The sequence below is a fragment of the Nipponia nippon genome, unplaced genomic scaffold, assembly GCF_047370975.1.
Source record: "Nipponia nippon isolate SJK-2023a ecotype South Korea unplaced genomic scaffold, ASM4737097v1 scaffold_2, whole genome shotgun sequence".
Lineage (NCBI taxonomy): Eukaryota > Metazoa > Chordata > Aves > Pelecaniformes > Threskiornithidae > Nipponia > Nipponia nippon.
The window spans coordinates 65,076,948-65,101,942 of NW_028262336.1; the positions used below are offsets into that span (position 1 = coordinate 65,076,948).

A 24,995-nucleotide genomic window follows, 5' to 3' on the forward strand; every position below is an offset into this window, starting at 1 on the left:
ATCTGGCCTTCCTCTCCGATTGCTCACATTAATAGATGTGAATGTCCTAGTCTATGAGCTTTGCTGGGAAGTGGCATGGGCTGCACATTGCTCGCAGGTTGATAATCATTCCCCTAAATCAGTCTGACTTTATGGAACTGCTTTAAATTCTCTTACGCAACGTGATGTTTCTAAGGTTAAAGTGCTCCATTTTGAAAATTTTAGAGGATCAGCCTCTCTGTTTTGCTCGTGAAGGGCAAAGCCACATATATCAAGTCTAGTCGGAAGGGCTGAGATAATGGCCATTCCTGCTTGTGGATCAGCAGTCTGCATCCTAATCTAAGAGTAAGAGGAAAACATGATCCTATCTTGTCTGGTGAAGGTTTGCTGTTGTCACCTGTGATTGCATTTGGAAACACCTTGAAAAGCTACAGGAGTGCAGCTAGTCCTTCAGTCATGGAATATATTTAAATGCTTTTCTTTAAAATTAAAACATACAGCCATCATCTTTGAGTCATCTGAGAATTTTCCTTTAGTAACTAGCTTGTTTCCTGCTTTGCTCATTTACGCTGGAGCTAGTTTACTTTCCTGTAGATAACTATCTTCATCAGATCCCAGGAGTAGGTAAAGAAACTGTCTGAAGGGTTGGATTAAAGGGAGAACTTGGAAATGCAGGGCTATATTGTATCTGATGCTGAAGACCAAATTTTGTCGGCTTTCTGTCATGGTTCTCTCTCTGACACTGATAAGAGTGGAAAGCGGGAGTGCAGGAAGGGTAGCCAGTTTTAGATAATGCTTTTCTGTGCTGTTTTGTAATGTATTTTTTTCTGAATTCCATTTTAATACTGAAAACACTGGGACCCATTAGCTTGATGCAATTTCTTTAATTCCTCATAGTATTTCAGTTTTCTTTAATAGGGGGTGGTGGTGTTGGGTGGACTTTAGTTACTTGTCAGTGGTATAGAGCAGGGTTTGCTCCTCTCTTGAGTGTGGTATGCCACACTGTATTTTCCTTTTCCAAATTAGAGGTGGTGCTCTGCAACGAAGTCAACAGGAGGCACTCCCTCATGGAGGCAGTGTGCTGATGATGCTATTTTGTGACTATGTAAGACAGCAGCGCTCAGTCTCAGGCTCTTTATGGTAGGTTGGCCTGGTGCAAGGCTGCAGCTCCTCTTGAGTCTGGAAGTAGCCTGAGGCCAGAGCTGGCAGTGGGTTACAGCTCTCAGCACTTTTTGCCTACATTCAAAATGGGTCCCTGAGCCACCCCGCCTCTTGGCTTTGCTGCTTCCAGGTTTAGAGAATATACATTTATGTGTTGCTTTAGAGAAGTTTCTGCTCTGTTGCAGAGACATACAGCGTACAGCCAGATTTGAACTCACTTCAGGGTCGAATGAAGCTTATTTTCCTGCCTGAAATATGAGCTGAATCAGTTAGGAAAAAAAATGGTGTTGTTGACTACAAGCAGGACAGTTTAACGTATGCATCAATCAGGTCACCTCACAGTATTTTGAAACATTTCGACTTCTGTTTGCTGCTGGTAGGGAATGCTAATGAGGGCATAAAGTGGTTTCAAGGTGTCATTTTCAATAAACTCATGCATCCATTAAAATGTGTCACAATTCTCTTTCTCTAGAGACCATATCCTGCATCAAGCTGCACCTTTTCCTGCAGGATTGCATCTTGGTTGTGCTTTTAATCTTTTATTTGTTTCATAACAAACTGGTGGGGGAAAATTACTCAGAGATTAAATCACATAGTATCTGATATTTTTATCATGTAGTGCTGCAAGACTGTGGGTTTTGGGGAGTAGGGAGGGGAAGAGAGAAGGAATGGATATGTATCTCTGTCCAAGGCTTTAGCATAGTACATCAAATTTATTTTTTTTTCCTTCCTCCCAGCTCTGGTAGCATTGAGGTTACACTGTCTGCCATCTACATAGTTCTTTCCTCTTTGCTTCTCCATCCCCATCGAAACTTCTCTTGACTGCTTTGTAGCCTAAATCAAGTTTAAATTGCTCACTCTCCATCAAACTTGCCCATATCTATAAATCTCTTCCTGCTGCCAGGTTTCCCACTAAATGAAGTTTCAGTTTCACCCTTCTTTGGTTTTGTAGTTGGTGTTTCTTCAGCGCTTCTCCTCCGTTCATGAAATTCTTTGTTTACTCAAATCGTAAACATGTATCTTCTTATCTGTAATCCTCATCAAGAGCAACTTCTTCGATTAGACCCTTTGGCAGTAGTCCACCTCCAGCAGAACATGTTTTAAAATGCTCGTGATTTTGAGATCGAATCGTTATTGCATGACTCTCTGGAATACGTGTAAAACTGAGTTTGTAATTCAAGACTGGAACATAACTCTTCTAAGTCAGTCTGTTTCAACAGTAAGTGCCACTGTTTAAATAATGTGAGGGTACTTCCTGTTTTACACAGAGTAAACATAGTCTGGGATTATAAATGGGGGCAAATTATTCAAGCATAGATCCTTTTGATAAACGACTTTTAACTTCTAAATGTGCTTGAGGTCAGAGTGTCAGGGTGGTTTGGGGGCATTAGAGAGCATTCCTGTAGTACCCATATTTGGAAGAGATGCATGGACTTCGAGAACTGTGAATTGTTATCACCTTGGATATGCTGCAGTACCCCAAATGTCTGTGGTTTTTACTTCACTGATGTCCTTTAATGGTGGTCAGCTGGAGCAGTTCAATTGTGTTTGAGGTAGGGCCCTCGGAAGAATTAGTTAGCTGTCTTGCAACATGCCCTGTATGAAAAGGCTCTTTGAAGTACACGGTATTTAGCATAATACAAAGGTAAATTTATATACTGCTTCATTCTGAATGACTGTTGGAATTCCTACAGCTTCTGTGGCAGGCACCATACAAAACCAATGCTGGTGAAGCTTCTAAAGGAGCAATGTGATGGGATGCAACCTAGAAATCTCAGTTTTCTCTGCAAGTTTTTTATGTGTTGCTCCAAGAGCAACACTTGCCAAGGTGATATGTAGGGAGCAGAACAGGGAACTGGGGACATCAAGGTATGATAGGAATAGGGGAAGTCACAGGGCTTCAGGGGTTGAAGTTGGGTTTTTTTGCAAGTATAAGGAGAATAAAGATATGGTACACAACGCATAGAAAACGCCCTTCATTAACTCTATTGTTCACAGAACTATTTGTTGAGAAGGAAACTATAGCAAGAAGACTGACAGTGTATGTGGCAATAATGAGAAAGTATCTCTTTCCCTACTCCATACGGATGAGCTAGAAATCATGTTCATGTTTCTGGGTACATTACTGTACTGGAAGCGCAACTGGTTATGTACTATGACCAAGCTGCTTCCAGAGCCAACAGTGCTAAAATCACCTGGTGTCCACTGTACTCCGCTCCCCCCTGCCACCCCTGCTGTAAACCTTGGACTTGTATGCCATTTTCTGGCATTTTCAGTAAGAGTTGATTGTGAAATATTTCATCTGTGTTGCTAATTACGCATTTGTAACATACAAAGCACTTGTGAGTGGGAAAGATTAAAAGTCTTTTAATATACATTTTTAATTTAATAGCACTTTGAGATCAGTCGTTTTCACTGTCCCACTCTTTTTCTTCCCACTGTGCAAGGTAGTTTGCTAGTTCCTCCTTTAATCGTTTTGCTCTCTCAAATACAAAGAGGAAAGGGAAATATTTTGAAAGAAAATGCGAGATACCATTCTAACAAGCACAGAAATTGGCAAGGAGGCTGTGCTTTTGGAGGCAGTAGTGTCTGCAATTAATTTTAACTCATTTTACAGTTGACTTGCTTCCAAGCTGATGGTTTTGTAATAATTTCATACAAGCTTCAAGAGAAGCAAGAGTCTATACAGCTGCAGATGTACTGGCTGCACATGGTGTTACCCTTTTAGTTGTTTGACAGCCAGTGCCGTATTGTTCAGTTTCCTGCCCTGCTGGCCTCAGCATCGTGTTGGTGAGAGGTGGCACAGCGGGATGGCCGACTCTCACTATTTATGTACTGTTGAGTCAAAGGCTACGGAGAGTCGCTGAACCAGCATGTGCAGCCCTTTCCTCCCTGGGGACATCCAGTGGTGCTCTCTTCCCTACACAGCCATTGGATTTAACAAAATTCGTAGAACTGAATGTTTTGAGAATCTTTTGAGATCTCTACCACTTTTTCAAATTTTGTGGAAATCATCAACTGATTCAAAAAAATGATCAGTGGGAGATTGATGGCCAAATGTAGACAGAAAGCATTTTCTCATAAGCCTATATCTTTAGGAGACCAGGCTAAAAAGGATGATGTTTAACTCGGAAGGGTTTGTAGAAGAGCTACAGGAAGAATTGAAGACCTGGTAAATGTGATGGTGAAACCACATTATGCACAATATTCAGAGGAGATTCCTTCTGACTGTATGGTTACTTATTCTTACCACAGTGATACCCAACGGTTGGGAGCTAAAGGCTAATTTAGTGGGAAACAAGTAGTAAAACACTTTTTTTTTTTTTTTCTGGAGTCATGATTATTAATCAGTGAACAGTTTCCTGTAGAAGGTTATGAGGGTATTTTAATCATTTTGAGTCCTTTGAGTTAAGCCTCGATTTCTTTCAAGAAGCTACTCTGGAGATGCAGTAGACATCATGAACTTGTTGCACAACTTGACTAGGTGAGAGCTTTCATCACTGACTTGAAAGAGGCCAGACTATGTGATCCCAGTGATCCCTTTTGGTACCAAAATAGGAGGAGAAACTTCATGCAAGTATGAACTATTTGTGTAATAACTGAAATTATAAAGCTGATGTGGGCTACTAATTACAGCTGGTTATACCAGAATGCCTACCTGACCATGCCCTAATTTGCATCTTGATTTTTCCCTAAGAAGATCTAAAGTGACAAGACACTAAAAACTTTTTTAAAGAGAGCTTACTTTGCATTGTTTTTCATCACCAAGGATCTTAGTACTGTACAAACAACAGTATAACCACCACTTGGTGAAGCAGAGCCTTCTTTGGGATGGGATATCATAGGTTTTAGCTGAACCTAGGACATGACTGACCTTTCAGGGTAGAAAGTAAAATGGGACAGTGTGCCAGCAGAAGCTGTCCACAATATGTGTAATGCTTTGCTCCTGGTAGGGTCCCAGGTTTACCATTCTGATGTGCTCTCATTGCGGAGGAAATCTCACCTGGTACTTTATCCCATCCAACTGGCTGAGGTATTTTGTCTTCCATTAAAAGTCTGTGCCTTCTTCTCCAGGTACCTTCTGGGTATTGCTTTGTGATGACTCAGTAGTAGGCCATCACTCAGAAAAGGCTAAATCATTTAATGTTTTTTTTGCTGAAACACTACCTATAAGGCAATATGTTTATACATTTTTAGAGGAGAAAGCATCAGGCAGGATCATTCCAGGTGGGTATTCTCCTAAAGTCTTAAAAATTGTGGAGAGTCTTAGGACGCCAGTGCTTTACACTTGTGGTGTTGCAGAGGATGATGCTTTATTAAGAAGGTTTCACTGCTAATGGAAGGTTTGTCTGCAGGACCCACTTTCTTTGGTGTTTCCACAGAATGGCCCCAAAACATCCTTCCTGCAATTTCTGTGTTATATTCACAGTGTGATCCTCTAGGCACAGAACACGATAGCACGTCTCCAGGAGACATGGTCCCTTTCTCTGCTGAAACTTGTAAGGAGCTAAGGGCACCAACAGTCATAACAGTATACCCAGTACTGATAAGAAGAAAGAAAGCAATTGATGACCGAAAGTGTTGCACTAGTTCTGAAAAGCTGCACGTGTTGCCTTACACGTGAGATGTTTCAGTACCCACTTCAGTGATTTTAGCATCAAGTGTCACAATGAAGTAAATGGCTTTGTAGGAGCAGAGGAACGATTGAAAGTAGGCAAGTCACCATCCTGTGACAGCTGGTTTTTAAATGAATGGTTTATGAATCCTATTTGATCTCTCTTCTTGCCAAGTCAGAGACATTGAGGAGCATTTTTCAGTTAATTTCGTGGGAAAGTCTATTACAAAATTTGCTTTTTGATGCCTATGATGTTTGTGCTTCTTGGAATGAATAGCTCTATCTGCCTTAGGGTAAAAAATTCCGGTAAATGAAATGTAACAAGCCTGATCTGTACGTTGCTGTTTGGATAACTAAGGAAGACTCCACAGTTCTGCTTCCTACCTTTCACAAACTGGGTGTATCTGAATGCTGATTTGGATTGAACATTTCTGTACTTTGTTTTTTAATAAAACATAGTTTTTGAGGATATAATGCCTTGATCTTACTGTTAAATACCTGGTACTGTGTGATTTTTATTTTTTTTGCCTCCCCTACTTGATTACTGTATTGTCTGTAATCGCAATGAGATATGTTAACATCTTTATAGTTATGTAAATCTAGTCAGCATCAAGTTATTAATGTTATTTCTGAATTCTAGTTGGAGAGCGTTTTCATGTTAACTGTGACACAATTTGCATAATCTTAGCCCAGTTCTCTTATCAAAAAGAATTCAATGCATCAGCATTACTTTGGGACTCAGTTGGCAACTTAACTGCCACCAGGTTTCAGCAGTGGTGATGAATCAGCTTAATTTGAATTCCTTAATGAAAGTATTGCATGTGTAGGAAAGATCACTGCCCTTTAATAATCAAGATCCTAGATTGTCTGATTATTCACATAAATATAATCAAAAGTTGTTCTGAGTTGTTTCAAGTTGTGTGTTTAAAGCATTAAAAGTTCCACCTACCTCAGGTGTGCCAAGGCATGCCCAATACAGAAGGTTGTAGCCTCCATGTGATGTTTGAAGGCACCTTTGATCCTTTGATTGTTTTCTAGGTCCACAAATAATTACTTCTTTTCTTTTTAAACTGTGAGCTTTTTTTTTTTTATTTAGAAAGGTGTATTTGCTACTATAATACATCTAATTAAATATATGATGTGAGAATCTGTGTGAAAGAGTCTTCAAGGATTTATTTAGTACAGAAATCGTTATACTTGGACTGGGTAGGAATGAGAAGAACCTGGCTGGGTTTTCATTCTGTTGATGCCATGGCTCTCATTAAACCATCTCATACCCTTGCCTTCCCTTCCTGTGCATACCCTCTGTTACCCAAAAGTTGTTGAGATTTGATACAGACTCTCAGCTGATGCATTCCCTTGGCCCAAGAGTTCTGGGTTATTGTGTCCTGTGGTTCAAGCGTGTTGTGGCATGAGATTCAGGTGCTTTCCTCCAATCTGCTGTGCTTCATGCTCTCCTGGTTGTTACAGATGTCTGTCTGTTCAGGTCACTTACCAGCATATCTGAATTTTTATTTAAGATATTACCATCTATGGCCAACCTGGGATAGTTGTTTGACTTGGCTATACTCAGCACTTTGGAGGAAACCCTTACTCACCAGTTAGGTAGGAAACCCGTAGGTAATTTAAGGATGTGCTGCTTCTGTTTTGCTGTTTTGTTTCTTATAGTTGAATACCCACCCCCCCCCACATCACACTCCCTGGGGTGCCTTATTTCCTTCTCTCTGTCATAAGTTCTTTAAAGCTTCTGGTTTTAGTCTCTTCCTCTCTTACCTTTTTACTTACTTCATAATCAGATCCCTGCCAGTAGGCCCAAAAGCTTTTTCTTCATGTGATTTCTTGGTAACTTTTGGCCTGCCAAGTATCACACTCCGTCTTTGGGATGAATTTCAGTCATTCCAAAACTAGCTGCTTCATTTTGTCTTCCTTCTTGTCATATGGTTATCAGTCCTTCCGATAGTTGTAGATGCATGTGGCCCCCGCTGGCTGGCAGAGGGGAAAAGTCAGGACATGGTCATGCAGCTTATTTTGTTTGCTTATGTGCTCGAGCATGGATACAAGTGACATGCAGGCACTGCCTGAAAGGAGGAATTGTTCTGTGTGCAAGCAGCTCTTTCCTGGGAGCAGGTTAAAGTTGGGCAGGCCTCAAGTCAGAGATTGTTGCAGCTTGCTTTCCATAAACCCTGTATATCCCATATAGCACACTGTACATCGTCTTGAGACTGACCTACGTTTCCAAGCAAAGAAAAACAACATGGGAGATCTTTGTGTCACTGACTGGCTTCATTATGTAGCCATAACAGCCCTTCTGTGTCCGACTTCCATGCTGCCTTTTGGTCTTTGGTCTTCTTTCTTTCCTTATCTGCCTATACAGACAGTATCTCATTGCTTCCATTTGATATTGCTGTAGGCCACAGGCAGCTCAGCTAAAGCTGTTGTCTAGGCTCTGATCATTTGCTGCATATTGTAATTGTTGTCGTTTTGTGCTTTACTCCTCTTACATCCCTCACCACGCTGCTTTAACACAAATGCTTCTGTAACTGCCTTGATATGTTGACCCATTCCTTGGCTTCCTAGCATACTACATCAAATTCAAATTTCTTCACTTTGCCTACAAGAAACAATATAGTACTGTTGTTAAGCAAATTTATCCTTTCCTGATTGTACCTCTTCTTTTGTGTTGCTATTCCCTTATAATTTTTACACACATCTTGCTTTGCTGCAACTTGTATTTGGGTCTTCTGTCTCCTCTGAAAATCCATGTGTGCTAGAAGTTCTCCCTACTTACCCTTCTTCTTTACTCTCCCATCATTCAGCTGTCGCTCCCTGTTGATAAGTGGGGTTGCAAGTCCGAGACCAAGGCAAGAGCAAACAATGATGCCAGTGCCAGTAATAGTCACTAAATCAGCGCAGTTCAAAATTTCAGCACGCTTGTGTCTTTGTTCAAGGCCTCAGGGCACTGTCACAGAAGATAATGTAACCATTTTTTTATATTAACCTAACTAAAAACTTTCCTGAAGTGGCTTTTAGGAAGCTTGCAACTCTTCTGTAATTGACTCACAAACTGGTTTACCTTCTGATGGATTAACTCCTTGTCCTGTGAGAACAGGACAGCTGACACCTACTTTTTAGTCTGTTCTCTTTATTTAGTACAGAGTACAGATGGTACTCTGTAAATGTATGGTTTTAAAAGTCTTTCTAGAGCTGATATTGGCAAGCAAATTGGATGTTTTGAACTGTAGTGTGGAAGACAGCTGCCTTATTAATAGCAGAAAAAAGTCCATGTGATTTTTAAACTATTAAGAAATGTTTATATGTCTACTGACATGAGAAAATCTTGCAGTTTATTTGAAGTGATAGTGGTTTTAGGGATGCATATGTATTGACAGTATTTCTTCCTTGTATTTAATGAAACAGTTTTTTGCGTTGTCTGTAGTTCTGCTGTAATATCTCTAATATTATTTGGTTTAGATTGGGGAAGCAGGGGTTGTGCTCCTTAGCTTTCATTTGATTTCCATATATTATTGGTTGGCTTTGTGTGAATATTTGTTCCTGTTTTGCTATAAAATATCTTCAGTAAATACCTGGGAAAGAAATTTTCGCTCGAACCCAAGCATTAACATTTTCCTCTGCTCTGTCTGAAGGAAATCACCATTAACAGCCTTGTGTTAACAAGAATTGTGTGTGCGTGACAGAAATGTGCATACAGCGCTTTCCAGTTAAGACCAAAAGCTAATCTGGGTGCTGCCTGAGGCTGCAAAAACTGTTGTAGGTCAGCTCAGGAAGGAACCTGTGCTAGGATAACACGGGTTTAAGAACATGTTAAATGTTTTGCTGGACTGCAGCTATTCTGAACTCAACTGGGAAGGGGGAAGAAAAGCATTACTTACGTAGGGTTGCAGCTGTAATCTCAGCATCTCAAGGTTTCTGTTGTGCTTTTGGTATGGAGGCTTTGCACGGTATTTTAAAGAGAAAAATCAAAATAGTTGCCTGCACAGCCTGTTCCTCTGATCTGCATAAGCTCTATCCAGATTTCAGGAGCTGAAATGGGGGTGGTTTTGAGTGTATAATGTACCTTGTATATAAATGTTTCAGTGCTAATGCATCAAATGCTGTACAGCCTTTATTTTAAGGGAATACGCATTGAGTAAAATGCTGGTCCCAGGTAAAGTTATGCCATTTGTTTGAATGGGGCAGGATTTCATTTACTGCCACAGATCTTTGTGGCAAAATGAATTGTCATGTGAAGGGGGGAAAAGTAGCTCCAGTTTAAGCATTAATTCTCTCAGAGGTTAAGGGGATGGCAAGGGTTTTCTTGTTTGTAATCCAGAACAAGTTTGTTCACCAAAAAAAACCCAAAAAACAAAAGGAGGGAGGTTATCATCCAAAAAGGACAGGCTACTGTTGGAGTTCCTACAGGAGAGTGGTTTTTCTGGAGGGGCAGTAAAAGAGACGGAAGGATAGGTTGTAGAGCAGCAGTGTGGCTGAGGGCTGGATAAAGACTCTGGTTTCAGGTTTCCTGGAGAGATGAAAAAATGTAGTGGGGAAATGGCTTGAAAAATCATGATGATAAAGCAAGCATTGATGTATTTTTTTCAGTATGGCTATATCTACTTGGACATTGTTCCATCCTTTCCTTTCCCCGGTTCATTCTACCAGGCGTGGTCAGTGGTCACCAGACACTACACAGTACTGTAACGTTTTGTGTCTGAGTGGGACATAAGATGAAGGTGAACCAGGGCACATCACTGTGGGCAATTCCCAGTATATTTGTCTGTTGCCAGTACAAAAAATAAGCAGGTAAGAAGAATAGTAGGAAATTTTGTTTTGGTACAAGTAGATCACTTCCAAAAGTAAAGAAATAAGTACTTTTGAAATCTTCTTTTAGTAGAGTTCACTTACTAGGAGTGGGCATGATCTTTTGGCTTCAAATGTTCATCCAGAGGACAAGGGCTTGACTCAATACATGGATGCAGTATTGCTAGCCTCCTTATTCCCTGGGGACAGGGGCAAGGTGGAGTCGGAGTATGCATTGGTAAAGAAATTTTGAGGAGGTTGGGACATCATTAGCTTAGTATTTTTGATGATGGAGGCAGAGTGTATTTTAAAACCAGGACTGAGCAAATTGTGAAAATTTTTGCCTTATTCCAGAAGAAACAGGCCACTTGGTCAGCCTCTTGGCAAAAAAGGGTTGTGTGTTTATGTTAAATCCTGAATGAAGATCCGGTAGATTACTTTGTGGAAGTGAAGAGGAAGCGCAAGCTTTGTCTGAAGGTGCACTAACAGCAGTTCAAATGTACCATTTGGTCAGACCAAAACCCAGGACACTGTCTCTGGATGCATCCAGTAGGAGATGAAGAATTATGAGAGCAGTCATATGGTGATACACTGTCCTGGCCTCCAGAAATTTATGATTCAGGGTATTTCTGAGCTAGACGTAGCGCCTTTGTGCTTATTAGTGGTGGGCGCGGATACATCCAGGCAATGCCCCTCTAACACACAGGAATATGACTGGTTTAGCAAGGTCCTGGTCACACGCAGACCAAGGGAATAAGGAGGAGGCCTGGGAACAGTTCCTGCTTGCAAGTCAGTTCACTGGTATGAGAGCAGCTACTGTATGCCAGCACAGATGTGAGGTTGGCCAAGGTACACATGGAAGTCTGTCATGCAGCGTTACCTCGAAGTTCCTCTTAAACCACCGGGAATAAGCAAGGCGCTCAGATCGTGATGCAAGGCTGCACTGAAAAAAAAGGACATTCAAGAATGTGGCCAGGAAAGGAGAAATGCCACTTCTTTACTGTCAGACTAGATGAAAAGACTGGACTACTCTATTATGAAGTTAAAGATTAATAGCCTATTTTATGTGCCCTGAGAAGCCCATTCACAAAGGGAGACTATTCAGAGGTGCTCTGTTACCCCTGGAAAACAAGGTACTCAGGATAGTACACATTACAAGATGACCCTATAGTCAATAGAAAAAAAAAGAAAAGGGAAAAAAAAAGAGAGATCCAGAGAGACTTAAGAATGTAAATCACACACCCAGTGCTGGGGAATGTAGCTTACCAAACAAGTACTTAGCATAAGCCAAAGATGCATTGTTTTGGTGACAGTTCTAACAAATCTGCCACAAAGTTTGGTTTTAAGTTGATACTTCTCTGTCTGGTCAGGCTTACCACACAAAGTACTGAGTGTTCGAGTAATAATTAGATCACTAGAGCAAGCAAGGAGGAGGAAGTCTCTTGTCTTTGAAATGACACAAAGAAGAACCTGAGTACGGCCAAAAAATACGCATGTGGATGGGACAAAGCCTCAAGATAAAGAAATGAAAGAGAGGTGAAACAAGTGGAGGGTGGAAATAGAAGATTAATAAGATACATCAGTAAACTTGCCAAGGGTTAAGACTGATCCCAGGAACCCAGTATGTATGTGAAAGCAATTAAAATACATGGATTATGTACATTGATAGAAGACAAGATTGTGTAGAAAAAGAAGATGTATTTATTTTCTGTTGAGGAATCACAGTGAGAAGAGTCTGATTTGAGAAAAGAGAATGGGAATGGTGTGCTGTTCCCTACCTAGGTTGAAGCTGGTGGAAGAACTGAACCTGACTAGGTACACTGGAAATGATTTGGTCTGGAAGAACAGTAAATACGGATACATGTTTTACGAACAGCTATGTCCCTTCTGGTTTCTTTTCTCTGGGTCCGTTTTTGCGTTGGTTGTCCGTTCTGGCGCACAAGGATGCCAATGACACGTGCATCCTGAACTAATCAGAAAGCCTATAATTTTAAAATAACTTCCGCGATTCCAAGGAAGGGGTGTGGGACGCCCACAGGCTTGGATCATCCTGGTGTTACTTGCCTGTGTTAGGCCTGGTTTTGAGTATGATTGTGTAGGGGCTGTCTCAGAGACTACGGCCTACAGCTCCTGGTTGGCAACCCAGAAGCAGAAGGAATGCCTGTACTGTCAGATGTGAGCTGGTTAGTCTTTGTTGAAAAATCTTTTCTTTTTTCAAAACCTTCTCCGCCTGCCTCCCTCTCAGCCTCTGTAATCATATAATTTAAAGGCAAGAGGGCATGCTCATGGTGTGTTTGGGTTTGAGGTTTTCTTTTACCCTCTGGGAATTTTCCATAGCTTATTTACTCTTGTGAAGGTTTGGTCATGAACCACATTGAAAACTGAAATGTCTTGTTCCTTGAAACCTGTTAATTTTATAAACCACAAGCAAAATATAGCGAGGCAGCTGCCTTGAGAGTTTTCCCATATGACCCAGCACTAACCTTAGCGCAGCCCAGCCAGGCTAGCTGCGAGGGGTGGCTCACCCTGCCCCAGCTGGGCTCGAGACAGCTAATGATCAGAAACTACCAGTTGGGCAGCCACCAGACGGCTTTCCTCTGGGGCCTGATGAGTTGACTTGTAATTCTTGAATAATCTTGATTGCCTAGGCTTTTTTTCATTATCCTAGTACACATGTGTTAAATTAATTCTGTAGATGATTAGAGCAAAGGCATTTCATTTTTACTGGCTTTATTCACTCCTTCCCAGCATGCCCTCCCCCCCCCCCCCCCAAGATTATACCTTTATTATACATTTCTTTTTGTATGTTTTCTCATCTAATCCAGAGATGAACTGTCAGTCTTAATAATGTGATACCCATGTCGCAGAATTGAGGCTCCATTTTATTGTGTCTCTGAGTAGCTGTCGTTTTGTTCTAGCTCTTTTCCTGCTTGCCAATTAAAGCCAGTGTTTTGGTACACGCTTGGGAGAGAAGGAGTGTTAATTTACCTAGCAACTTTCCCATGACTGGAGAAAATGGATGTAACGAAACCAGCTCTAGGATTACAGTTTCCTGCAGCTAATGAGGGTACACTAACATGAGTCAACCAGACCTGTGCCCTGTTGAATTTTATTGTCTCTCCCCACAATGCTTAGTAAGATATCAGTACCAGAATGAGCCTCTCTCCAGACATAGCCTTCCTTCCTCAAAATCCTAAGTCTTCAGTCTTTTGCCTGCTTTCTCCAACATCCTTAAACAATAACCACTTATAAATTACCTGAAAGGCTTGGGATACACTTTGTGTCGGCATCTGTTTCCTGTTTTCCCCCATTTTTTTTCTTTCAAGGTTGTTTTTGCTTCTCTTATTCCAACTGCACACAAAGAAATGTCTTACTCTTAAGTCATCGTGACTGTATGAGAACATCTGTGTATTTTGGTTTTTTCTTTTGTTCTGTTTTTTGGTTTTGTTTTTTCCCCAGAGAACATAAAAACTACCCGACTGTGTTAAATGCCCCTCTAGTCTAGCCTAGTACTGTTTCTGATATTTGCTGGTGAGTGATACTTCAAATATGGTATGATTGCTCCAGTGTTACACCCTTCTCGATCAGCAACTTGGGCTTTCCTGAGCTGGAGGAGGCTTCTGGACCATTAAGCTTTAATAGCTGCCTACAAACCTACACTCCATGAGTTCGTGTAGTCCTGGTTTGAATCCATGTATACTTTTGGCCTCCACAACATCCCATGGCAATAAGTTTTGCAATTTCATTATGCATTGTGTGGAAAAAGTCCTTCCTTTTGTTTATTTTAAACCTGCTGTCTGGTAATTTCATTGTGTGTCCCTTAATTATTATTTTGTGAGATGTTCTTCACGCCATTTATGGTTTTGTAAGCTGTTCATGAATGGATAACTTCTGTTTTCCGAGCTGGGGAGTACAAACTTGGGAGAGTCATGAGCGATTACAAGTCGTCCTGTTGTTCTTATCCATATGTTTTGGCGAGCACACACAATTCAAAATGCGAGTGCCCAGTGATTTACATTGCTGTGTTCTCTCCGACCAGCTAATGATACTGTTTGTCTTTTTAACTGTTGCTGACAGTTGATGCGATAATGATTGAGGCTATCCACAAAAAAAACGTAAAAAATTCTTCTATGTGGTAATATTAAAATAGATCCTGTCATTGTATATGTGTATAGTTAGGGTATGCATATTTTTTGTGTGGATAACTTCACACTTTCCGTCATTCAGATTCATCTGTGATTTTATTGTGTAGTGATTTATAAACTCTGCATGTCCTCAAGTGTAGATAATGCTATCTGGGATCACTTTCTATTGTCTGCATATTCTTGAACGGACTGCTTTTATTAAAACAGGAATTATACTCTCTCAGAGCATGCTTTCTCTGTGTTTAAATTTCACATAGTTCTTCCTGTATGGATGAGAGCTGGCTTGGAAGCTATTCATCAACGGTAGAAAATCGGCTGAGTGCTATAAAGCCATGAACTTACAGGCTGCCTTAAGGAAGCGGTGGAACGGGTGGGGGGTTTGACGCTGACACTTGGCGTACAATTGTTCTGTTCAAACAGGAATGTGTTCAAGCCACATCTGCTGTCCTAGAAGAATTACCAGCAGTCATGCTGTAGCTCACTGGCAAAGTGTTTCTGCTGTGAATGTAGTCATATTAGTGTAAAGACCACTAGAAGGAAAGTCGTCCGTCCTTTACTCATAAGAAAATCCAGCTGGACCTGTCTCTTCATAAAGGCTTTCTGCTGGCACTTACGGGTTTTTCCTCCTGCGCTTCTAGCTGCTCTGCCAGAAGGCTACAATATAAAGTTCCCCATAAGCATTCTTTCTATTCGCATCTGCCCTTTTCAAATTTTAAAAGTAGCATTTTCCTTGCGATTTTGAATACTTGTATTAATACACATGCAAAAAAGCCTATTCTGTACTTTCTCTGTAAGGCAGGGTGGGTGAAGCTGGAGTAGGACTTGCTTGAAAACAGGCATCTAGTCTATTTATGTAAGCCTCTGAGAGGCATGGAACTGTCAGATATACATGTTCCGTGGGTACCTCCTGCCTTTCTGGAGCAGCAGCAAGGGACTGGGGAAGAAACAGTTAAGTCATCTCAAGTGGCACTAGAGGCATGCGTTCAGGCAACCAAATCGCATATATTATGTGTTGCTTGATGTTGAGGCTTACTGGAGCTTGCACCTTGCATTTCCAGCTGGTGCAGGGATAGAATTTGTGGCTTGAATTTTGCTGTTTGCATGGTAGTGCTCTGCAGTATCAGATACCTGCTAAACTAGGCATCTGGGAGGCTTCTACATTCTGTCTGTGTGGAAGGTGAACTTGTAGTGAAATAATAGAAGTCCAGAAATAAAAGCAGCGCAGTGCCTATGCAATCCTGAGTTTTTCCTAACTTTCTCTATGGTTTTGATCTATGGATTTCACATCAGCATCCAGAATACGGAACATAATTCTCTTTTGCAGTAGTGTTAGTGAATCAGCAATGAGGAGTCATCTAGATTAAGAACTGAATGCTTTTCCATGCATATAGGGGCTAAGCAAATGAGAAGCTTGTGAGCGAGTGCATTATTGGGGGCTGTCTGTGTTAAGCCAATTAGTTAGCCTTTATTCTGCAGGATCACAGGTGTGAGAATCCAGCTATGAATGTAACATATCACTTCAGCTGCCTGCGTGTGCCCCCTTAGTGTGATCTTCAATCTTCGTGTACTTCCTAGGATGGCGTGAACATACGTAGATTGTACCTCCTCTGGTACAGAAATGATTCCTGTATTGGTGCAGAATATTAAATTTTTCCTCGCTTTATGCAGAGTAAGTAATAGGTCTGTAGTTAAACTGTATTTGAAGTCCACACCATATGTTACTAAATAACTGGCTTTGTGGATAAAATTGTGGAGCACTATCTGTTACTGAATTTTTTGCTAGTGAATTTTTTTAAATACTGTTTTTGTATCAAAGTTGCTGTCACTGAAAGCAGTAAAATGGATATTACTTTTCTTGCTGATTTTATAGCACCCAGAAGTGTGCAAGATATTTCACACTGCAAGTATAGTACTATTCACCTGCCCAAAGAGCTTCAGAGTTTGTCTTCACCGAAATTTTCCAGTTATAATTGTGGCTTCCAACAGGCTTACCTGTTGGAAGCAGAACTTGTTTCACAGGGGAGAGTCCTGGCAACTGGCTTGTCTGCCTTTGTTTCCAATTGGTGCTGCATTCCTCAGTAAGTTTTAACTTGTGAAACATGAAACATTTTTTCACTGTTTTTTGGGGTTGTGTTAGGTTTTTTCTTTTTTTTCCAAAGAGATATTGAAATGAGAGTGCAAAAGCGCAGATTTCTCACCATGGCTTGCAGCAGAACCCAATTTGTTCCGTTTTATCTCTCCAGGGTCTCTCTGACTTCTTCTTCAGTGCAGAGCTGCTGAATGTGTTTCTTCAGTTTTGCTATTTACAAGTTTGGAGAAAGATGGCTGTGTCATACTGCCTCCTGGTCGTCTGTAGTTAACTCACCTTTAGAAATAAGCCCATGCCAGATTTTGTCAAAAGCACTGAGGCCTTCGTGAATGTGATTCTGAGAAATTACTTGACTACTGCTGGGATCTGTCTGTGTGGGTTTTTTTTAATCTTTTGTTACAGAAGTAAATTCTGGTTATTTTTTTCTTCTTGAATAAGTTGCCACAGAATTTTAAAGTGCTGACAGCTCCCATCTTGACAGCAGACTTATTTCATGAACCTTAAGTTGTTGTACTTGCATGATAAGAATCCTTCGAGTTAAGGTTTCTCTGTAATTTAACAGTATTTTTGACCCTGTTAAAGTTGGTATTTAAGACCAAAATTTGTTTTCAAGTCTAGGTATAAATTAAAGGCTTGTGCTTAGTGACATTTCAGTTTCCTAGTGTGAAGTACTGTGAAAAGGGAACAGGATGAAAATGCATTGCTTTTATTTTCACTCCAGTCTCTTCCCATTTCATTGATTTGTTTGTCTGCATTTTCTTCTTTTCTAGAGTTTTAGAATGCCAAGGGCTGCCTATTGTGAACGGGCAATGTGATCCCTATGCCACCGTTACCTTAGCGGGACCCTCCAGGCAAGTATTGCACATATAAGAGCTTCCATTTTATAAGGATGGTTTCTGTTTCCTTTGTCTATTAAAAATCTGCATTCTCAGATGGACAGATGGGAGTCTGCAGACACCGCTAGAATATGTTAAGTGTTTGTGTGTGCATGTATGAACTACTGAATTATACTAGAGTAAGTAATTTGAGGCTTGTTTCAGTTTTGATTTATGTAAAGGTCGGAATAATCCCTGAATAATTTGAATATCCTGGAGTATGTAATTTGTGGTTAGGCTCAATTTGTGCATCTTCTCACCTCACAGTTGGAGGCCAGTTTTTGAGCAAATTTATTGCCTAATTTTGGGCAGGGGCAGAAGAGAAAGCTGAATACATCAACATCTTGCAATGTATGCACATTTGTATGTGAACATTTAGAGTATTTTCACTTTCAAGGCGTGGCAAATTAATGTGTATTTCAAAAGCCGTAGGTGGCTCAGTCTTATAATTTGATATATGTGGACATAACAGTGTGGATAAAATTTGGAATGCGGTTTTAGTAATGAGATTCTACATAATACGCTTCAGTTTAAATTTGGGATTAAATTTTTCTGTTCTGTTATAAAAATTTCCTGTGCTGTTGGATGTCACTGTTTTGTTTCTGCTTATCTGGAGTCATCTTTTATGTCTGTGCCATGTTAGAAAAAACCAAGCTCTGCTGTGACATCAAAGAATCAGATTTGGTAGCGTGGGTTTTTCATAGTGTTTTACAACAATTTATTGAAAATACTATAAATCAGATGCATTCTTGACAAATGCTTACCTTGTGTGCAGAGGAGTCTTTGAGACTGGTCTGTATTCTTCATCTTTGTCTAGGTGTGTTATGCCTTATCTCCATTAATGAGCTGTGTATTTGAGTTGTATGCTTTGATGTTTTAAGCTTGTAACTTGTTTCAGGTGGTACTGGGTGGCTATTACTGAAACTGTAAGGAGATTTTTTTGACTAACCCTTGTATCCTTGAATGTCCAAATTTACCTTTCTTTGTCTGCTTCCCTCCGCCCCCCAGTCCGGATAATGTATGACAACTGATAACGTTTTTCCCTTCAGAATAAGGAGCATAGCCTCATCCTATTCCTGTCTGGTTTTTGGTGGGGGGAGAAGGCTTGCCTCCTATCTCCAGCAAGCAGCGTGCAGCTTATTCCCATCCACTGCTTTGTAATTGCCCAATAATTGTGCTTGCCTTAATCGCCTCCCGTTCTACATCCTGCTTCCCAGTCCCCTCCCAGATGGGCTTATCGGTAAAGAGGCTGATTGGCAAGTGTGACTGATGAGATGGGATAGGCAATCTGCCCTACCTCCTGGAGGCGATTAGTCTCTCTTATCTCTCAGCTCCTCCTAGGAATAGTGGGATATTCTTAATCTGTATGTGTACGTCATTCTCCTCTCTGGATTTTTCAATGCCTCTCCTTTTAGAGTAGGAAAGCGGCTTTATTCTGCTGTATTTATGCAGTGCCAGCATAAAAATTTCAAAAAATGTGCTGCTGTTCATTGTGTGATTTGTATTTAGAGAGCCATGAGACTTCCTGACCAAACTGTTTCTGTGCCTGTACTGTATATGGGAAAACATTGTATACTGGTGGACTGGCCCATGCAAGTCACATAGGAAGCCTATAGCAGCACTGGGAATTAGACCCAGGTTTACTTGACCTCTGTAAAAGAATACATAGAGTTGTCTGGTTAATATAAGCAGTTACAATCTAAGCAGCTTTGTTGCATGAGAGATGAGGGATAGATTCTGGGATGAAATGATTAGTAGGTCAGTTTTCCACATGGCTGATGCGCCTCTCCATCTGTGTCTGTTTTATCTACGCCTTCTTATTGCTGCAGAGCTGTAGGGGAAGACTGGTGACACAGGACAACACAGAGCTTTTCACTCGTAGGTAACGCGAACAAATCAAGCATAGGTTCGTAACATTTGGAAATCATCAAACAGCTGTTGGCTGGCCTGTGTGAAATGCATTCACTGGCTTTAGCCCAATGCCAAGCAGTTAGATGTCTGTATTCGAAAAGGCAGGCGGATGGCACTGCCCATAGAGGATGAATGGGCAGTGCTGAACTTTGTCAGGCCTACTGCCCGGTGAGCGGTTTGAAGGAGGTCTGCCATCTCTTGTTCCTACAGAGCAGTAGAAATTAAGAGACTTGTGCTCAGCACTGCTCATAATAATTCAACAACATAATAATTCAACAACATAACATTAACTAGGTGCTGTTGGGGCTGCAGGGAAAGGGGTGCTAATATAGCAATAAAAATATTCTTACCGAGGAAATCATTCTGGGTTTTTTTGATTGTTTAACACCACTGAAAAGCATTCATTGATTCCTCAGGGCAGGATTATAAAACATAAAACACTGAAATAGCTATGTCAGTCTTCCTGTCTCCTGTGTTTTTAGGGTATGAGGAATTTTTGAGTCAAATCAAGACTGAGACCATCCCCCAGATGTTGCTGCTCAGAGCCCCATTCTTGACAGTTGCTTTGTACAGATACGATTCTGCTGGATCAAGCGAGTGACAGAACCAGGGTTCAAGGACTTGCATTTAAGAGAGGATAACAAAATGCGATTACCACCACTTTAGAGAAATAGGCATGCAATGAATCCCTCTCTTAAATGTGTGCAAGTGTGTATGCCTTGCTGTGCTGGAGCCACATGGTGTTCCAATTTTATCAGATAAACCAAGTGGATGACTATTTGTTCCTCAGTGGCTCTGTTCTAGGATCATACTTTGCTAATGTTGTTTCTTACCCATGTTTTTTTTTTCTTTCCTTAATTCAGATCGGAAGCCAAAAAGACTAAAGTTAAAAAGAAGACCAACAATCCACATTTTGATGAAGTGTTTTATTTTGAGGTTGGTATTTCAAAGCAACGGGTGATGAGCTGAAATACTATGCTGTAGATAGTTGGCACGGCATCCTGCTCCGTGTTGTGCCAGCTGTCTTCTTTGAAAACTGTTTCAAAGCATGGTGCAGGGAAAGAAGTACCCAGGATCAGACTAGCCGTCTGCTGAGGGAGCAGTATATTGCTTCAGCTCAGGTGCTCTGTAGGAAGAGCTTCAAGGTGGGCACTTCTGAGCAGCAGGCTTTACACTCCATCATGACTCACCCCAGAAGAGTTTTGAAAAAGGACAGTTAAAAATGGGATTTAAAAAAAAAATTTTTTTTTTTTTTTTAGCCTGTGGTTTTATAGCTGCTCCACCCTGTCTTTCCCAGTCAATGGGAGGAAGGTTATCTCCTAGGAATACTGAAAACTGTAGAGGAAAAATGCGCTTAAACTGGATGATCTGGCTGTCTGCCAGTCTGCTGCAATCCCAGTGCCTTTCGTCCAAGTGGGTGAAACCTCCACAGCTTTATTTAATACAGAGCATTTTCAACAAGTCCAGTTAAGACAAAGTGTAACTTTCATCAAAGTGCTCATTTTGGTTCTTTCTGGCAAGAGTAGCTGTAATTGTGGTGTGTCCATACATATATGTGCATGTGCTTATAATTTGGATACTTCTTTAAACTTTTCATTCTGTCTTCTAAAGTATGTGTATCCTTCTCTTTTCTTTTTCTCTTGGACATGTTAGTCCCAGTCTGCACTTAGCTGTTCTACTTCAATAGATACCTCAAGAACATATCTGGTATAACAAAGTCAATGAAGTACTGCGTTGTACTTGCCAGAGTAGTACAATGCAGTTGACATATCATTGAAAAGCCTTCTGCCCATATAGCTTGCATCATTCGGGCCACATTTACATCAGAAATTATTGCTGGCATAGGGATGGCACCTAGGGATGTGGTTTCTCAAATCAGTTCCGGGGCACAGGCAGCCACATGAGGAAGGTATGGCTCCTCTCTCCCCAGCTCTACAAGTGCTGTTGCGCTGTGCAGATCTGAAGTGCACATATCATTCTTGGCAGTGCCAGCAAGGGGCTTATTGCTGTTGTCCTCCTTCTACGACCTCCATCTTTGCCTAGAAGCTGACAGTTGTACCGACTAATCTGAAGTTGGGCATACCAGCAGAAACGTGCTCTTGTTGATGTAATGTGTTTGGATTTGAGGAACAGATATAGCAAGTTCTTTATTGGCAGGAGCACGTTCTCAGTGCCCAAAGAGGTGGAAGCCCTGAGGGTTGGCCGGGATAGCTATCTAAGGTAATCTTTCCTCTGGTAACCCAACACGTCTCTTCCTAGGCTATAACTTCACTGCAGACTTAACTTTAGCTAGCAGTGAGCCTTCATGCCTGCTTGCCTGACTCTGTGAGCCTGTGTGGAGGTGCTGCATGGCATGGTTGGTGGGGGAGAGATCCCATGGTACTGAGCGCTGAAACTGCACCGAGGCGTCTGTGTGTTCACCTAGGGCTGCCCAGGATTTCAGTCTGTCACCTGGTCCAGAGCTGCAGCCTTTGGCAGTGACACAAGAGTGATGCTATATGTAAATAAACTAAAATAGGCTTCCTTATTCTTAACGTAGGCAGTTCTGGAGGCGTCCGACAGCGAGAGCTTTTTAATGAGAATGTAATCCAGGAATTCAGCCTGTAAACCACAAAACTTCACCTGTCTGATTCCTCAGCCTTCTGTGTGCTGCAGAAACAATGAATGTTTGGTATTTAAACACTGAACTTGGCAGGTGGTGCCATATCAGGAGAGGAAGAAGAGAAACAGAAAGCATCTCCAGCTGGAGTTGTGGAGGGGACTGGAGGCTTGCTTAGCTTGCCTTTATGCTGAGAGCTGTGTTGCTTGCAAGTATCAGCAGAAGCAAAACCTGAACTCAAGCCCATGCCCCAGTTGTTCTGCTAACTCAGAGCGAAATGTTTTCTGTGTGGTAAGAACAGAGCTTGGGAAATGTCTGAATCAGCCAGAACTCTCAAACATAAACATACCCTTAGTGCAGACAGAGCCATCACAGATTTATGTCATTTTGAGAGTAGTTAGTACCTATCAGGCTAAATGTCTCCAAGGAACAAGGTTCAGTAGAACTGCTGCGACTGGGAAATACATTCACTAATGAGACATGGGCAGACCTGTTACTGGTGCACGCTAGTGGAGTGCTCTGATTCTTGTGGAGCTGCACAGATTCATGCTGTTGACAGCGGTGTCACTTGCTGCTTCCAAATAGCTTCATCAGCTTTCCTGCAGTCTGCTAGCACAGCGATTGGATATGCCTCCAAGGAAGAAGCTGATCTGTAAAAGGCAGTGAATGGGTACTTTCTTTACTATAACCAAAAAGTTGCATGGATTTAATTTTCTAAATGAAAAATAGCTTATCATTGGTTTGGGGATTCTGAGGGCTTATTTAAGGGGTGCTATGAGCGAAACTTGCACCTGATGATTAGGAGCCATTTTCACCACTGCTCCAGCTGCAGCGCAGTGTGCACGCTCGGAGTTCAATATGCAGCTACAGGAAAATGCCCCACTTATGGGAACCAAAGAAGGTAGTGCTGGGGACCTGTTTGCAAACCTGCATGTGCTGAAAAAAACTGAGCAGCTGATAAACGGCGTGCCAGCTTTGCCTAAAGAAAGGGACCAGCACAACAAAGTTATGCCCCTTTTTTTGTAAAATGTTACATGGCAGCTAGTTCAGCACTGTGAACTGGGAGTTTCCTCATCTTTCCTCATTCTCGTTGGAATGGATGGACCTCATAGAGCTATCTTTTTAGGAATATCCCTCTTGAGCTGTATTAATCTGCACAGTAAGCCCTTGTACAGTGAACAGAGAGACCTCGTACATGCAGACTCCAGCAAAACTTCGAAGAAAAGTGTTTACTTAACAGGCATGTGCCATAAGTTACACTTATGCTATAACTTTTTTAACAGCTCGTGTTACAGATAATAAAACACTTAAAAGTTTGCTTCCTTATTAAAAATTACACCGTTAGCTTCACAATGGTAGTAGAAAATGTCATTTGTAGTTAGGAAGGATAATTTCTTGAAGCCACAGGGAAGGAAGTTGCCAAGGGTAGGGTGAGAAAATCTGTTCTGAGCTGCTGAAGTTGTAGGCTGTATTTAAATCCTCTGTAGTCTTGGGCTTACAGGTGCATTTGATTCAGTTATAGTCTAGAGCATTTGGTCTCCAGTGCTGCTAGTACCTTTTAGTTTTTATTTATTGCCTTGAAAACAGTGCCTGCCTCACACATACACACTCGAAAAGGGCTCTATTGAGTGTCCCATGCTGAAGATTTTTTTCTGTTTCCTCTCCACTTGTGCAGCTATATCTTTGTCTCCCTTGTTTGTACCATCTGCATCTGATGTACAATATAAAACCAACAAGTCAAATTTACAATAAAAGTCAGTTTTTGTGAGTGGGAAGTATTAAGCCACAAGAGTATTTAAATCTACAATAAAGTTCAGCTTCTGTGTGCAACCAAGAGCTGAACCCACACATTATACACGCTCGCATTTGATCAGTTCCTGCTGTGGTTTCAGCTGGGTGGGGTAGCCTTTTGCTCAAGTTTCTGACACACTATGCAAAAATACAACCATCAAAGTCTTTTTATAATCACACTAGAAAACAAATTTTAAGAAATGTTTGTACAAAAACTTTTTTTGGTAATGCTCTACGCTTACAGCTATCTTCCCATTATTTTCTGCCCGTGCTTTGCTGTTTATCAGTCTTGCAAATACGGTTAGTGAACTGTGCACCTGGTTCTATATTCTGATATGCATAACACAGGCTAGCATCTCTTGGAAAATTGATCTACTTGGTGGGTTTTGTATGAGCATGATAAATTGACTTCCAGGATATCAGGACAGGCAGAACTTCCCAGTTTTAATTAGATTCACTGTAAAATGATTTTAAGGGTGGTTTTTTTTTTCCCCCTTTTCAGAGTGCCTTGGAGCATCTGTTGTACATCTGTATTTAAAACTCAATTATTAATTGCCCTTTTATTTCCCTATATGGGTTATAAAAGTGGTATTCCTTTCTGTGATTTTTTTTCTTTTGTGAATGGAAACTGAGAGTACTGTAGTAATATTAAAGATGTCCTTTCTCTGTAAAGAAAATGTGGAGTGTCTGGTTATGCTTGGATATAATTGTGTAACCACCACTTTTGTATAATGAGGAATCTATTTAGTCAACACCTTTATATACATGCATGAATGTTTTCAGAATCAGGACTGAAGTCATTGCTGATAGTAAAAGACTGTGATCTTCCAGAGCTTTGTACAAATAAGATCAGAATGCTTTTGTGTCAGATCAATTTGTTAACATTTCCTCCTTTTTAGGTTACAAGACCCAGTAGTTACAACAAGAAATCCCATTTTGATATTGAAGATGTTGATGAAGTTGACAAAATGGAGATTAGGTAATATAAACCACTTAGTACTAATAAACTTGTCTTCCGAAGTTGTGTAACTTT

The 24,995-nt window shown here is 41.0% G+C and overlaps 1 protein-coding gene across 4 annotated transcripts in view; it reads left to right on the forward strand.

Moving 5' to 3' along the window:
• The window catches only part of RASA3 (RAS p21 protein activator 3), a 181,376-nt gene that overhangs the window by 128,369 nt on the left and 28,012 nt on the right, over positions 1-24,995 (forward strand). For all 4 annotated transcript variants that reach the window (XM_087758475.1, XM_087758474.1, XM_087758473.1 and 1 more), the window contains 3 exons: positions 17,557-17,637; positions 20,436-20,508; positions 24,862-24,941. In XM_087758475.1, the coding sequence (XP_087614601.1) occupies positions 17,557-17,637; positions 20,436-20,508; positions 24,862-24,941 (234 nt within the window). The remainder of the gene's footprint in view (positions 1-17,556; positions 17,638-20,435; positions 20,509-24,861; positions 24,942-24,995) is intronic.